This window comes from Zonotrichia leucophrys, chromosome 14, assembly GCF_028769735.1.
Source record: "Zonotrichia leucophrys gambelii isolate GWCS_2022_RI chromosome 14, RI_Zleu_2.0, whole genome shotgun sequence".
Taxonomy (NCBI): Eukaryota; Metazoa; Chordata; class Aves; order Passeriformes; family Passerellidae; genus Zonotrichia; species Zonotrichia leucophrys.
In genome coordinates this window covers 5,328,240-5,343,759 of record NC_088184.1, presented here as the reverse complement: position 1 = coordinate 5,343,759, position 15,520 = coordinate 5,328,240, and the positions used below count along the sequence as shown (strand labels likewise).

The 15,520-nt window shown below is 45.7% G+C and overlaps 1 protein-coding gene and 1 long non-coding RNA gene across 4 annotated transcripts in view; one reads left to right on the top strand and one right to left on the bottom strand.

The window, feature by feature from the left end:
* Positions 1-15,520, top strand: part of CARHSP1 (calcium regulated heat stable protein 1) — a 37,233-nt gene that overhangs the window by 9,113 nt on the left and 12,600 nt on the right. For 2 of the 3 annotated variants that reach the window (XM_064726217.1, XM_064726219.1), the window contains exons 2-3: positions 9,183-9,381; positions 13,414-13,536. In XM_064726217.1, coding sequence (XP_064582287.1) covers positions 9,203-9,381; positions 13,414-13,536 — 302 coding nt within the window. In that variant the 5' untranslated portion in view covers positions 9,183-9,202. Of the gene's footprint in view, positions 1-9,065; positions 9,091-9,182; positions 9,382-13,413; positions 13,537-15,520 lie in introns of those variants that run through there. The other variant, XM_064726218.1, reaches the window with a different exon arrangement.
* Positions 5,499-14,885, bottom strand: LOC135454257 (uncharacterized). The gene is made up of 3 exons (XR_010442049.1): positions 14,697-14,885; positions 8,759-8,911; positions 5,499-6,970 (listed from the first exon to the last, which is right to left on the bottom strand). It is a non-coding gene; the product is annotated as an uncharacterized LOC135454257 (long non-coding RNA).

The window sequence follows — 15,520 nt, the reverse complement described above, 5'->3', positions numbered from 1 at the left end:
CTTCCCTTGCTGTGGTCTGTGCTGGCTTTTGAGCACTAACAGAGCAGCCACAAACAACACAACAACAGTGCCTGTGGTTCTGGACAGCTCTGTGCTGCCCAGCACAGCACGGGGCCGTGGCTCTGGAACTCACAGGCAGTGAATAGTTTTGTTGTGTGTAATAGGCACGAAACGCAGCCCCGCACACGTGCCCGTGCTGGCTCTGCGGTTTTGCAGCCACTGCAGCACAGTGTGACTCCTTCTGCCATTGCTGAGAGCACAGGCTGGATGTGCTGAGCCAGAAAGACTGGTTTGTGCACACAGGATAATCAGGGAGGGCAGTCACACTCCCCACAGGCCTGTTTCCCCATGTGTTGCCTGCTGGCTGGACTAGGGCTACTGTAAGCATGTTTGAGACTTAAAAAGAATTTTTTCCCTAAAACTCTAAACAGCATCATCAGTGGTGGTGCTTTCCCAGCTGCCATATGAGAGGATGTGATGGAGGGTGTGTAGCAGGCAGAGGATTTGGGGTGTTTATTGGGATGGCTGGTGTCCCTGGAGCAGCTCTGGAGGCTGTGAGCTGTGGGGTGTGCTCTGGATGCCCACAGGTCTGCACGTGGAGGGGCTGCCTGTCAGTGCAGCACATCACATCACACAGAGCTCTGTGAAGCAGCAGCTGGCAGTGGGGATGGGTGTGCTGCCAGCACTGAGCAGCTCTGTGAGGCAAAATGCAGCATTTTCTGTTCAGCCAAGGAGTTTGGTTGTCTGTGTTAGCTTACATATTCTCTGTTCCACATGTTGTTTGGCTATGTAAGAAAACCCAGACCTGTGAATTGTGTATGTTTATGTAATTCTTATCTTACAGACCTCAGTTAAACATATTAAGGCAATTTTAGCTGAGAGTTAAGAGGTAACCATTAGTTTTACCATTAGTGTTGATGGAGCACTTGCCTCCTGCTGGAGCATGAGGACACTGAGAGGGGTCTCGGGGTCACAAGCACAAACTTGGGTACAGCATGGTGAGATACACTGGAAATTGTGTTGATGGATGTAATGAAGGGAAGAAAAAACAAATGCAGTTTCTAAGTGGGCCTGTGATCTTTAAACATCTATCTATCTATCTATCTAATCTAATCTAATCTATCCATCCTTCCATCCATCCATCTATAAGTTTCTCCATTAAATTTTAGGTCTATCATTCCATCAAATGCAGAGCTGGGAAGCTCTGTTTCTTACTGTATTTCAGTCAATTTTATTTCTTTTGGCCATTACTTGATATTGATGTAGGTTCATAATTCTATGTCCATCACAAACATTTTGTTTAATTGATTTCTGAGTGATTTTTTTGAAATAGACCCAAGTTATTAGCCTGGGATGCTTAAAAATACGCATAGAAAGTGTCAGGCAGTGAGACTGGAACGTGGTCTGTGCATTGCGAGAACCAGAAATTAGAGCCTGGCCTGTCCAGAAGGGCATCTGGGGTCTCTGGGTGCCTCACAGAGCTGGTGTGAGGATCAGGCTGGTTTTGAGTGGTTTCTGACTCTGTACCCTGCCAACTGCAGCTTGCTGCAATGCTGGCAGATGAAATACTCTCAGAGGATTTATATTTTTCTTTGCCAATACACGTATGCCTCATAAATTTCCATGGTTATAGATCTCTGTAATGTGAACTGTTTTCCCCTATTGAAAATGTTGATTAGGGAGGAAACACAGTGAACTAATTGTTCTGAGTAACACTTGAGCCACATAAATATTTCAGGGGATTTCAGTAGCCTTAAAAGGCTCAAAGTTGCACATGAGCAAACTTAACCACAATTGTGCCTGAAGTTTTGTGATGTCAGAGGAGGCTGAAAAGGGGAGAACTTTTCAAAAGTGCCTAGGGATTTACATATGTATAACTTCTTTATAATAGTATGACACTGCATAACCCATTTGCCTTGTAGATGAGTTTTAAGATGCTTAGACACAAGACACATGAGAGATTTTCATGTTCTGGTATAAATATTTTCTGCCAATATGAAATAAATCCTGGAATAAATTCACGGAGGATGCTCCAGCATGGAAGCAATGGCAGAGGGAAATCTTCAGACTTGCAAAAACACTGAAGGAGGAGCTGGGTTTCAATGCAGGGAAGCAACCACTGGAAGGGACAGAAAATTCCCTTTTCTGCCATATATTGTGTTTTGTCTGGGAAACACATCAGCTCACTGTGACTGAGCATGTTAACAAGTTTAGGATGAGATATATGAAGTGTTGCCTCTGCTATCCCAGAGCAGAGTTCCCAGCCCTGGCTGATGGAGGAGTGATGAAGGCAGCAGGAACTTGGAGTGACCAGCACAATGGTTCTGTGCTGGGGACCACAAAACATTGAATAGATAATATCTGCTTTCTGGCCCAAACCAGCCAACTTGTTGACAAAGATAAATCTTCAGAAATATTTAATACTAGTGGGGTTTATTGTCTAAGAAAGAGTCATGGCAGCCATTCAAGTGACAAAGTGGGGAGTGTTTTGTTTTAAAAAGGCACAGGGTTTTTCATTTGTGCTCGGAAATTTAAAGGGGAGGGGTGCAAAATCACCAGAAATAGCTTGTAACCATTCTTGCTCTCTACCCTCTTTATGTCACTTCTGCTAGAAAATTTAAGGTTTGATTTCTGAATAAGTCTGTACACCCTTTCTTGTGTGCTCCTCCAAGCTAATGCTTTTCCCATTTGTTTCTTTACATATTCCTTTTCTAATTTGCGGTTGCCTTTTGGTCTCACTGTCCTTTCTTAATTTCCCTGTCAAAAGGGCCTCTCCTCACAGTCCACTAAAAGGAGTGGAGGCCCTTTTTTCATAGACAGTTAAGCTGTGAGATTTCCTGCCACAGGATACTGCAGAGGTTAAAAGATTATATGAGCTCAGGAAGGGCCTGAAAATTCTACTAGCAGGTTATTGAATACCACTATGCAACCTTTAGTTTGCCATTTCTTTAAATGAGGATGCAGGAAAGGTGTTGAGATAAGCACCACACTGCACTCACCTTGTGTTTAACTCTGACCTGGGCTGCCTCACCTGGCCACCAGTGTTGGATCAAGTAAAGTCATCCTGATGTTCCCCAGGGTGCTTTGGGATCTCCCTTCACACTGCCCTGTACCCTTATCACAGCTCTCTGGAGACTGGGGACACCAACACTGGCTCCTGGGGGTGACCTCTTGTGTCCTTGGCTTCAGGGAAGGAGCACCTGGGTTGGGGCTGGGCTGTGGGAGCTGGTGTCTGTGCTTCTGCTCTGGGTTCTGGCACTGTGGGGGCACCTGGCAGTGGCTTTGGGAGCAGCTGGGCACTGCAGTGACAGGGTGGCCCAGCTGGCAGTGGCATTGGGAGCAGCTGGGCACTGCTGTGACAGGGTGGCCCAGCTGGCAGTGGCATTGGGAGCAGCTGGGCACTGCTGTGACAGGGTGTCCCTGCTGGCATGGCTTTGGGAGCAGCTGGGCACTGCTGTGACAGGGTGGCCCTGCTGGCAGTGGCATTGGGAGCAGCTGGGCACTGCTGTGACAGGGTGTCCCAGCTGGCAGTGGCTTTGGGAGCAGCTGGGCACTGCTGTGACAGGGTGGCCCAGCTGGCAGTGGCATTGGGAGCAGCTGGGCACTGCAGTGACAGGGTGTCCCAGCTGGCAGTGGCTTTGGGAGCAGCTGGGCACTGCTGTGACAGGGTGTCCCTGCTGCCACAGGAAAGCCAGCGCTGGAGCCTGGCAGCTCACCCAGCAGGCACTGGCAGACCAAAAGCCAGGCAGGATGCTGGGCATCTCACCCCAGGCTGGTGCTGGCTCAGTGCCCCTGGGTGTGCTCTGGGCACAGGGATGGGTGTGCCAGCCCATCCCACAGGACACTGCCACCTGCCTGCTTGGTGACAGGCTGTGGTGTCCTGCCCAGGTGAGAACCCCCCCACCCCTTTTCTGCTGTCATTTAAATATTTGATTACATCAGCCAATACTACAGGTGCGCAGCAAATTAAGTCACTGGGCAACACTTGCACCTAATTACCACCATCATCATCATCTTCAACCACCATCTTCATCCTTGCCTGCAAGAGCTCCCAGAGGAGGATGCTTGTCTGGAACCTGTCACTGTTTGTCCAGGCTCACCATGAGCTCGGGAGGGCTTTCCACCTCCTGCAATCTGTTCTTTAAACAGAAGGGGCTGGATCAAAGAGATTTTATAAGCAAACTGAGGGCTTGGGCTTCTCCTGTGAGAGAGTGTGAGGGAAGGAGTGCTGGCCTTGGGACAGCTCTGTGCCACGTCCTGAGGAAGTTGCCTTACCACTGTTCTGGTCCCACTGAAGTACCCTTTTTACAAGGGGCAGGATGGAAGCTGGTCCTTGCCATGGGATTTTGCACACTCTGTCCCCTGGCAGCTGACAGTGCATCTGTGACAGCCTCCTGTGCTCACTCCAGGGGAGGACCCTGGCTAGCTCTGCTCAGCTTGGAGCAACAAGTTTGTGCATTATCAATACTGGATTTCCAGTGAGAGAAAATCCTGATTCCTCTGTATTTTTGATGAAATGAGCCACAGGGTATCGCCATATATCCTTCAGTATAATCCTAAACCAGTTGAAACATGTACTTAACCTGACTAACCATCCAGTTCCTTCACCTAAACCTTTTTTCTTTTTGAGCTTTGATGAACAATGGAAAACATGGGACTGCAGGCAGTCATCTCTGTCAGTGTGCTGTATAGGCTGCTGCTGACTGGGTTCCTCCCCATCCCTCTCTGTGGTCACTGCTGGGCAGGGTGGGTTTGTGCTGCCTGAGCAGGGTTTCCTTCAGACACAGACACAGACACTGCTCACTGCAGGAGCAGAAGGGCACCCCCAGCATCTGGGCACAAAGTGTTCAGTGCTGAGACTGCTTGGAAATAGCTGCTGCTGTTTGTAAACTAAACCCTGTTTCAATCCAAATTAATTTGTACACCCAAACAAGCTAGAGAAATTTTCCTTGTTGTATTTTGCTTACCTTATAATTAGGCTTTTACTGGACATGTCCTGGTCTCCATTAAGTGACAAATCACTCCAGTGTGTGGGCACTCTGCAGCCTCCAAGAGCATCATGCCTATACCATAATCCTCTGTGACATGTCACATGCATGTTGCAACTCCTCTGAGTTTCAGTGCTAATTGAAATACCAGTATTAATTGTGGAAAGTTAGTCATGCAGACTGAGCTGCAAGGGGAAGCTCTGGAAGCTGTTTCGTAACTGTTTGTGTTTTGTAAGTGCTTCACACCCTGAGGTGCAGGGGCAGTGCTGGGATCCTTGTGTGCACGGGGTCCCAGTGCCACAAAGGGCTCTGAGATAAGATTTCTGTGGTAGTGAGATAAGATTTCTGAGATAAATAAGATTTTTGTGGTAGTGTTGTGCTGGTCAGAATGGATAACTTCCCCAAACCTGCTATTTTTAGGGTATTCCTAGAGGTATGGGGCACATTTTAAGAGAAATAGGATGTATAGATGTATAGAGAAATTATGGTGACATTTATATACCCCCAACCTTATCACTTTTAAAATTTATTTTTCATGGAGAATTTCAGAAATTTCTCCTGCATGTATTGTGCTCTTTGTAGTTCACTTGTTACAGGTGCTTTGTAGGTCACTTGTTGTAGATGACATTTTGGGGTCTCTTTCTGCACACATTGGCCTATTTTTCTAAAAGAGGTATGTTAAAAAATATTTTTGCTTTGAAATGTTAAATTAGTCTACTTTTGCCATGACGTTACTGTAATTCATTTTATTTCTATTCCAGTTCAGTGCATTCCTAAACATAAATATTTTTTAAAAAATCTCATTGGAGAAAGATAAATGATGCATGTTGAAATATGGGGCGATTTCAGGGTAATGTGGCACGTGGCTGGAGTTTCCTAAAGAGCCTGAAAACATCACCACCCTACGTCATGCTGCATTCACTCTGTAAATCCCCGCAGGCACACGTTTTGCTGGCTCAAGCAGAGGAGAGCTGCTGGCTGTGCTGTCCCTGCTCCCTGGCCTGGCTGGGATCTCACTGCTGCCCTTTCTGCAGTGCTGGCACAGGGGAATGGGTGCTGCTGGCAGCTCGGGGTGCCTGCACTGCTGCTGGGCTTTGTGGGGTGATGTCCTTGCCGTGGCCAAGGGGAGAGTGCTGGCTGGGCTGGAGGAAAACCAGGGGTTTCCCTGATTTTAGGGGAAAACCTGATGGACATCAGTTTGGAGATGTAGGGGGCTTCTGAGAGCTGCAGGAAAGTTTCTTCAGCTAGTCACAGAGTCAAAAAGAGAGGAAGGAATTTGTGGGTGCTGAGGAAGAGCTGCCATCCAAGTTCCAGGGGTGATCCTTGATTTACAGGAGTCAGTTCAGAGCCCAGGATAACATCTGGGAAACATCTCTGCAGACTGCTGGTAACTGCCTCGGGAAGGCAAAGCATTTGTGAGGAGGTGGCTGGGAGGGCTGGGGTGTGGGTTTTGTTTTGTTTTGAGTTTTTGCTGTAGGCTTCCTGTGTCAACACTGCCCGGCCTCCAGCTGCGCCTGCGAGTGGGGAGAGTGTCTGTGCTCCTGCAGGAGGGCTGCCAAGGGAAATGAGCTAATCCTGCATGAACAACGTCAACAAGTGGCCACACCAGCACCAACTGAGACAGCCCAGCTGCACCTTTGTCTTTGTGAAGGTCCAGATGAGCTGATCCTCTGCCATAGAGGTGGGAGCTGCTGCCATCCTGCAGTACGCACACGGTTCAGCTCGGTCGGTCAGGCTCCCATCCTTCTCACTCGTTTGTACAGCTGGCAGAGAAGCCCAGGGGCAGAGGGATGAGTCAGTGCACTCTCCTGGGCAGGGATGCACCATCCTGCCTGTAGAGCCTGAGCTGCAGCATGGCTCTGCATCCCCCATGTCCCCACTGGTTGTGGTGATGGTGAAGCCAAGTGTGGCTGCTGCTGTCTGCCTTCAGCTGTGTGGTTTTGGGTCAGGTCTCACCCAGCTCTGAGCACAATGCAGGGCTCCTGTAATAGAAGTGATGAGAGTTGAGGCTATTCATGCACCTTTACTGTGGGCAGAGAACAAAAAGGACATTTGTACAGTGACACTGCACTGAATGTTCTACATCACTGGTTTATTTAATGTGTGCGGAGCAGAGGGCACCAAAATAATACAAATGGGAACAATAACACATGGTAGCACACTTCTAACTCCATTTAGTCTTCTTTATTTGTGAATATTTTTGTGGTTTGTCTGTGTTTTGCAGAAAGGAGGGAAAATTCTGCCTCTCTAGCCTTGTTTGAGGAAGGGGACTGGCAGCACTCTGTGGCTCTATTGCAGTAGATGGGTGAATACTCTGCATTTTGCTTGTCACCTGACAAGCTGGTTTATATTTAGATGAGGAGAGAAAGCATGTGATTCTAAAAGCTATGTTTTCACTCAGCCCATGTGTGCTGAGTTATCAGAATAAGGTTTTAATTGTTTGCTGTTATTTTTCCTGTGACTTACTCGGGCTATGGTCCTGCCCTGTCAAGCACATTCCTTGAAAGCAAGGTGTCCAGAGGAGAGGGGTTTAGAAAATTGAGACTTCCTCTGTACCAGCCAGCACAGCAGGTCTATTTTGAGGAGGAGGAAGTTTGGAAAATCCTGACCCTTTGGTGTTATCATCTCGGTCTGTGCTGTGACACTGGGCAGGGCATTAGCTCATGGGTGACAGATACCATCCATATTTGAAATTCCATCCCTAAAGCTGAGGTTTTGTTCTTAGCTGAGTTGTTCTTGAGAACAGTGAGGAAAGCTCAAGCTGGTAGAGGAGGGAGTATGACTGTCTATTCACTTCTATCTTCTGAGCACCCTGAGCAATTAAAGACAAAAGCCTTTGTTCCCTGGTGACTTCATTCTTAAGAAGCCTTTTTAATTTTAGTCTTTATTTTCAGGAAGAAATAATATGGATTTGTCATTGACAAGAAGGCTGCATCTCTCAAATGTCATGTCAAGGATCCACTCCATAATTCATGGGCTGGGGAGTGTGGGTGTCAAGAGGAGGGTGCATAATGGATATGAGAGATTTCAGTTCAATTAAATTATTGGTCTTAAAGGCAGCTTTTCTTGCCTTCGTGATATTTTCTTGTCTCAGATGGCCACATTTTTTGCTAACTCATCCAGATAACCAGATATTTTTAGTCTTCTTAAGTAAAACTGTAGTGGGTTATTGGTTATTTTTGCAAATCATCTTCCCCTTTCAGTGTGGCTGGGGACTTGCATAGTAATATCAGAGCAGTGCTGGTTATTTCCTCTTATTTCTGCCACTGCTGCTGTGAGCCATGCATTTGTGTGTGTGAAAGTGCTGCTGTTTCTGACCCTGCCCCTTGCATGGATTCTGGGAGTTCTGCCTGTTGTGTGATGAGATGTATTGCTGTTGGCGTGCTGAGAAGGGCATCTTCTCCCTCCTGGGCTGTAGGACCTGAGCAAGAGCACACCTGGAGGTTTGAATGAAGGTGTGGACTGTTGGCTTCCTTGCTGCTGGGAGGTTGTGGCAGGCTCAGAGCTCCCAAAGGGGATTGCTGGGTCTGCCAGACCTCCCCGGCAGGAGGGGTCAGCTCCTCAGGGCTGGCACTGCCTCCCAGCTTTGCTGTGCTCCTTCCCAGGCACAGCAAATCAGCTGGCTGGCTCAGTCTGAGGGGAATTAAGGAGCTCTCCTCTGCTTCTCTACTCACAGTCAGGCTGGAGGTGTTATGAGCTGACAGAGCTGTGTTAATAAGTGAGCAGCAGCAGCAATGAAGTTATCATGGTGATCACACAGCAAAACCAACCTGCAGCACTGGAGGTGCAGCTTTATCTCAGCATTTCTTCTTCAAGGGCTTCTTTCTTGTGGTGTGTGTTTGTGTGCAACTCCTCTGTGGTCAAGGCCCATCAGTGTGGGAGGTGTGTGGGGCACACCAAGAGCAGGAGCTGGGGCTCAGAGCCTGTGAGTAAGGCAGGAGTGAGCAAACACGTTAGTTGTGGAGTAATCTGTTTGCAGAGGAGCTTCCTACTACAGCTGACAAAACGGTGACATTTCAAAAGAAATAAACTTTACAAAACACCAGCTCACTGATACACAGCAGAGCTGGTGGAGCCGTGTCCGTGTGTACGTCTGCAGGAAGTGAGTCACGCTTACAAAATCAGCATCGCAAGCATCTGTAGCATTAATGACAATCCCCGTCTGGGGCTAAATCAGATCTCTCGTCTCTCCAGGCTCTGCTCCGGCCTCAGGAATGTCTGCGGAGCCCAGCTCCTCCTCCTCCTCCTCCTCGCCGCCGTGCCCCGGCCCCGCGCCGCCCAGCTCGCTGCACCTGCCCGAGAGCCGGCGGCCGCGGGAGCGCTCCCCGTCCCCGCTGCGGGGCTACCTCATCCCCAGCCCGCTGCCCACCCGCCGCACGCGGACCTTCTCGGCGTGAGTACCGCCCGCCGGGCGCTCTGGGAGCGGGAAATGCCCCTTCTCACCGCGCATTTGGGGCGCTTCTACAGAGTTAGAACCATGATAACTTATTGGTGTAAACAACCTACAAGCGGTGTTTCCCTGCTCTGTTTCTGTTCTTTTCAAAAAGTGTTTGTAAGCACGCCTGAGCCAGCTGGAGGTTTAATGAAGGTGTGGACTATTGGCTTCCTAGCTGCTGGGAGATTGTGGCAGGCTCACAATAAAAAATTTTTATATAAAATTAAATTATTTATTTTAGTTAACCAACAATTAATAAATTTTATTAATTAATACTTTTTAATTATTAATACCAACAATTAATATATAAAAAAGAGAATTTATATTAATAACATATTCTTAATTTTAAAATAACCAATCAATGTCAACCTATTTATAAAAAAAGAGAATTTTCATATCTATCTATAAAAGAATTGCAATATTCTTTTAACTATCTATAAAAGAACCAACCTATATCAAACCTATTTATAAAAGGAGAGAATTTTCATATCTATCTATAAGAGGAGAGAATTGCAATGTTCTTTTAACTATCTATAAAAGAACCAACCTATATCAAACCTATTTATAAAAGAAGAGAATTTTCATATCTATCTATAAGAGGAGAGAATTGCAATATTCTTTTAACTATCTATAAAAGAACCAACTAATATCAAACCTATCTATAAGAGAATTTTCGTATCTATCTATAAAAGAAGAGAATTGCAATGTTCTTTTAACTATCTATAAAAGAACCAACCAATATCAAACCTATCTATAAAAGAAGAGAATTTTCACATCTATCCATAAAAGAATTGCAATATTCTTTTAACTATCTATAAAAGAAGAGAAGAAAAATGTTTTTATTAATTAACCAATCAAGTAGAATATGTCAAATCTATTTATAAAAGGAGAGAATTTTCATATTGAAACTACTGTTCTGCAAACCAACCTTCTAATAATCTGTGTCATTTCTTACTCAGCAGTAACAGGACACGACCAGCAGCCCCTGCACAGGGCTGGAGGGGGCCTGGTGTCTGAAGATGCTTTGTGATACTCTTCTCCAAGAAGTTCTGATGCCTTTGGACTTTGTCCAAATGTCCTACAGTTTTTCAATGCTCTGTTTTAGAAAAGGATGTTTGAAGTCACTTGGCTCTTTAAGACAAAAGTTTTACAGAGAGGGGAAAATACACCAAGATTTATCAAAACAGAGTTTGTTGTCTGAAGCTTTGCTTCACTTCTGACATTGAGTTGTCGCTTCCAGGACCAGTTTGTGTTGGTGCTTCCTTCTCAGATCCAGATTTTTTTTTGGCCTGGTCTCCCTTCTCACTGCCCCTGAGGCACTGGACCAAACTTCACTGGAAGTTTTGGGTTTTTACTCCTGACACCTGTGCTAATGTCATCAAGGGTACATTTTAGGGATGCTCCATCACTTTTCAGAGGAAAGTGGCTTATTATTCAGTGAGGTTATTTATTATTTCCTTGTTTCCTTTTCTTATTCACCTTTCATGCCTTCATCTTAAGATTGTTCAAATAGACCTGTTAAAGAATATGGGTTATCAGGGTGTCACGCCATATCTCTTTCTCTAAGGTTTTTTGAGTGAGGTTTTCCATGAAGCAAGGTAATATTTGTTGCTTTTAGTAGTGATCTTTCAGCAGAGCTGGCTTTCCCTGGTCTTTCCTGGGGTCCTATGGCGCTGTGCAGGCTCCTGTGAGCCCTGTCCAGAGGGATCCCCTCCCCAGTGCAGCAGCTGAGGATGGTGTGGCCAGGTTTGGCCATTGCAAAGAATTCCCAGTGCTTGTCAGGGGCCTCCCAGTGAGGAGCTGACCTGAGGAAGGCAATGTGGGCTCCTGTGTTCATCTCAGAGCCTTTGAATCTGGGTGCAATGTGAAGCTTCTGCCACAGCCTTTTATTTCTGTGTGAGGAAGGTCTGGCAGTGCTGAATGAAAGCTGTGGCAGTAAGATCTCTGCCCCACAGCCAGCCTGTTTTGGGCCACTCACTCTGGTTTCTGTGCTTTTCCCCTTTTACTTCTGGCAGTGTTATCCAGCTCTTTTCTTCCAGAGTTATCCATGAGGATTTAAATAATAAGTCTCACTGATGCTTCATATTATTACTTCTGAATTCAAAATGAGGCAAAAAAAGAAGAGAAGCAGAAAAAAAGTTTATATTTTGTCAGTTCCAAAAGCTTTCAAATGCCCTGAACTTCCTGATGGAAGTAGATTGCTGAAAGGAACATAATTGACTTAATAATTGGGGTTGCCCTTGAAAAGCAAGTCCAAGCTAGCTTGCTTCAGTGCTGTGTTAATAATGAACTCTTTGTAAATCTTCTCAGCTGTTAATCTTAGTTTGGTTCTTACAAAAAGAAAGAATTTGTTATTTGGCTTCCACAGTTCTTTAATCATTAATTAGTGTAGGAATCTTGCTGTATTTGTTTGTCCTGAAAACCAAAATAGCTCTGAATTGTGTGTGTGTCCTCTTTAAACGAGCTCTAGGTGAGCAGTTGTATAAAGAGACAAATGTGACAGGCAGTGGCTTATTATTCAGTGGGATTATTTAATTTTGGTTCACTGAGAGTGGGGGGCCTCATCCCCCACAGTGCCATATCTCTTTGAAAGATGCAATTGAACTTTAATAGCTTGTTTAGGACAGTGAGTGCTTTTCTGTGTAACAAGCACTTATGAGGTCAGGTGTGTTGACAGCTTTATAGAGCTGGAAATGAAGTGATTTAATGGAGATTTCTTTCTTTAGCGCTTTCAACTGCATTTCTTTATTGTTAGTTTGATTTAAGGAACAAAGCTGTTACCATTTTTTAAAAACAATTTCATTTAGACTTCAGTAAAATTTAAACATTTGGGACAATGATGTTCAAGTTGCCATGATGCACACAAACAAATGGCTGCACTGTCATTGTGTTTGAAGAATTGCAACAAAATCCTCTTCTAACATGGAACCTACTGGATATTCCTGGCATGAAGAAGGTTCTGAGCTAGCAATGCTCAGAGTAAAACCCATAATATGTCTAAACCAGTGGGTTTTCATTAATGGAAGTGTTTGAGTGAGCTTGGATCCCTGGATCCAAACCCTGGATCAGTGTATTTGATGCAGAAAAGGATTTAACCACACAATTTTCAGGACAAGTCTTTTTTTTTTTTGATGGCAGTATTGCAGTATTGCAGGTTCTGAAAATGTGTCTCATTTAAAATACAGGTCCCTTGGCAGTGGAGGAGGAGCTCAGGCATGAGTCTGGCTGTTTGCACTACAGCTGGCTTCACGCTTCCTGTGAAATCTGTGAAAGCACAGCACTTAGGTAGACACTGGTATTCCCAAACTCATGAAAGGTAGAAGATTCATACATTTAGCAGAGATTATTTGTTTTGGTGTTTGATAACACTTGTGTGGAGCTACTTCTCTTTTTTAACTGATTGGGTACAAGGGAGCCCTGCATCCTTGTGCTTACTGCAGACAGTTCTCAATCTGGTAGAAATAATTGTGCTGGGGAAATGTCATGGCTCTTTGGTGTGATGAGATTTTGTTTTTCTCAGATTCATATTTCACTTCACCCATCTTTAGAACAAACACAAAATATGCTTGCTGTAGTGAATATACAGTGAATAGTAATATTGCTAGCTGGCAAGCATGGAGGCAGAGGAGTTGCTGAGATAGTAATTCAGATAACATCTCTGGAAAGCAGGAAGCAAAGGCAGGATGGTGTCTGGAAGTGGAAGATTCTCACATTTAGTATGTTGTCTGGAGGAAAACTTCATCCAGTGATGGAGCAGTTCAATTCAAGATGGCAGTTGATGCATTATATGCTAGCAAACATCATCTTCATCTGCGTGTCCCTTCCAAAGGCCCCGGCAGTGCAGTGTGTGGCAGTGAGAGCCGGGCGCTGCTGCAGAGCTCACAGGGAGGGAGGGAGGGAGGGCTTGGCCACTGTGCCTTTGCCCAGTGTGCCCTGGTGGCAGTGGGAGCGTGCCCAGCCCTGAGCTGCTCTTTGTGCTTCCTCCTGCAGCACGGTGAGAGCCTCGGAGGGGCCCATCTACAAAGGGGTCTGCAAGTGCTTCTGCCGCTCCAAGGGCCACGGCTTCATCACCCCCGCCGACGGAGGGCCCGACATCTTCGTGCACATCTCTGAGTGAGTTCTGCCTGTCTGCCTCCAGCCCCACACTGCTCTGCACAGAGAAAAGCAAGGCACAGCTCTTCCCAAGAATATTCTTATCTCATTTGCTGTGCCTGTGTTTGTGCCAAAGCAGAATGCAATGTGGAGGTTGTTTACCCTGAGTGATGGGGTTTTGTTTCCTTGGCCTGTCAGGGCCAGGTGTGTGTGTGTGTGGGCTGACAGTCACGAGATTCTGGGCAGTGTGTGCAGAGTTGAGTGCTTGGCAGATTCAGTTTAGATGTAATGTAATATAGTATAGAATAATACAGTATAATAAAATAATTAATTAGCCTTCTGATAAGATGGAGTCAGATGCATCATTTCTCTCTCCCCCTCGTCAGGGGTTCCCTGCAAATACAGTATATGCCCAAGGGGAGCTGCAGCTCTGCTTTGCCTTCATTACCAACTGCTCTCAACATTTCAGGCACAATCTGGTTTATAATCTGTCATCCTCACTCCAGCAAAGAAGGGTTATGCAGATGTTACTGGCAGCATAGATTATGCAGTTCTTTTCCTGTTATTATTATAAATCTGTTGAGTTAAAAACTAGAAGATGATCCTTAAATCTCTTAGAATAAGCTATGAGTTTTGCCCAGACCCAGAAACTTGCATTCACCTGAAGCAAATATTTCATGCAGTATCTAGTTTTAATGTAAAGATTTATAACACTGAAAATTCACTACTTTTACTTTACACTGCTTGTACCATTATTAAACTAAAGGTTAATTGCCTTTACTGTTGAGAAAAGTCACACTTTATTACTTCCTTGAATTTATCTAGCTTAGGTTGTGAGCAATTTATAGCTGAAGCTTTCTCTGTTAAAGGGTTCATTAGTGCTTGAACCCTTTTTGTTCTGAACACACTGAGAACCACCCCCTCTGAATTTACCTTTTGATAAACTAAGCAGATAAAGCTTTTTAAGTCCCTTGCTGAGAATTTTTCTCCAGTCTAAGCCAGTCTTTGCTGCATGCTTAGAAAAGAGACTGAAGAATTTAAGCATAATGTTAAGACTATACACTGCACACACAGTTACAGTGTAAGGAGATAAAATCTCCTCCAGTTCTGCTCTGTTTCTCTTTCTGTACATCCCATAATCGCATTAGCCCTTTATCCCCAATGTTTGCAGAGTTGCTTACCTGCTGTGACCTCAGCATCCTCTGCAGTGTCAAAGTTTGGTGCAGATCCAGCCTGGCATTCCCAGCCGTGGCTGCATTCCTGATTCCTGGATGTGAGGCTCCTGGCTTGGCTGCAGGGCAGCACATCCCCTGGGACAGCCCTGCCTGCCCAGCAATGCCCAGCACATCCCTGGGACAGCCCTGCCTGCCCAGCAATGCCCAGCACATCCCCTGGGACAGCCCTGCCTGCCCAGCACATCCCCTGGGACATTCCCTGCCTGCCCAGCACACCCCACACTCTGCCCTTGGTGTTTATGGCCTGGCTAATCTGCAAGGTTTAATGGGCAATTTTAATATTTGTTCCTAGGCTGGGATGTTGACCAGTGCTGTTGGTCTCTGAGGGTGTGTGTTAAGACTGATGTTTATCCTCCTGTAACCTCTTCTAGATCTACCACCAGTTTTATTTTACCTAGTGCTCACAGTACTGAAGCTGTAAAATCCTTATCTGTTGTTCAGAGTTATCCAGTGGTAAGTCAACAAAACCTCACCAGACCTGCTCCCATTGCCCCAGCTGTCTTTCCTGGCTGTGTGTGCAGCACATGTCCTTGGAGAAGGAGCACTTGGCTTTCCTCCAGGTTTCTGGAATGTTGCTGCACCATGGGCATTGACAACCCAGAGCTTTGTAGGGCTCATGGGTGCAGATAGGTTCAGTGGTCTGACTTGTGTTCAACCCAAGGAAGTGACATTTTTAATATCTCCTTTCTCTTTTGTCTAATGCAAATGCACCATTTCTCCTCATTTTCTGAATAACTTAAAAATAGCATTTCCTATGTCACAATTTAAAA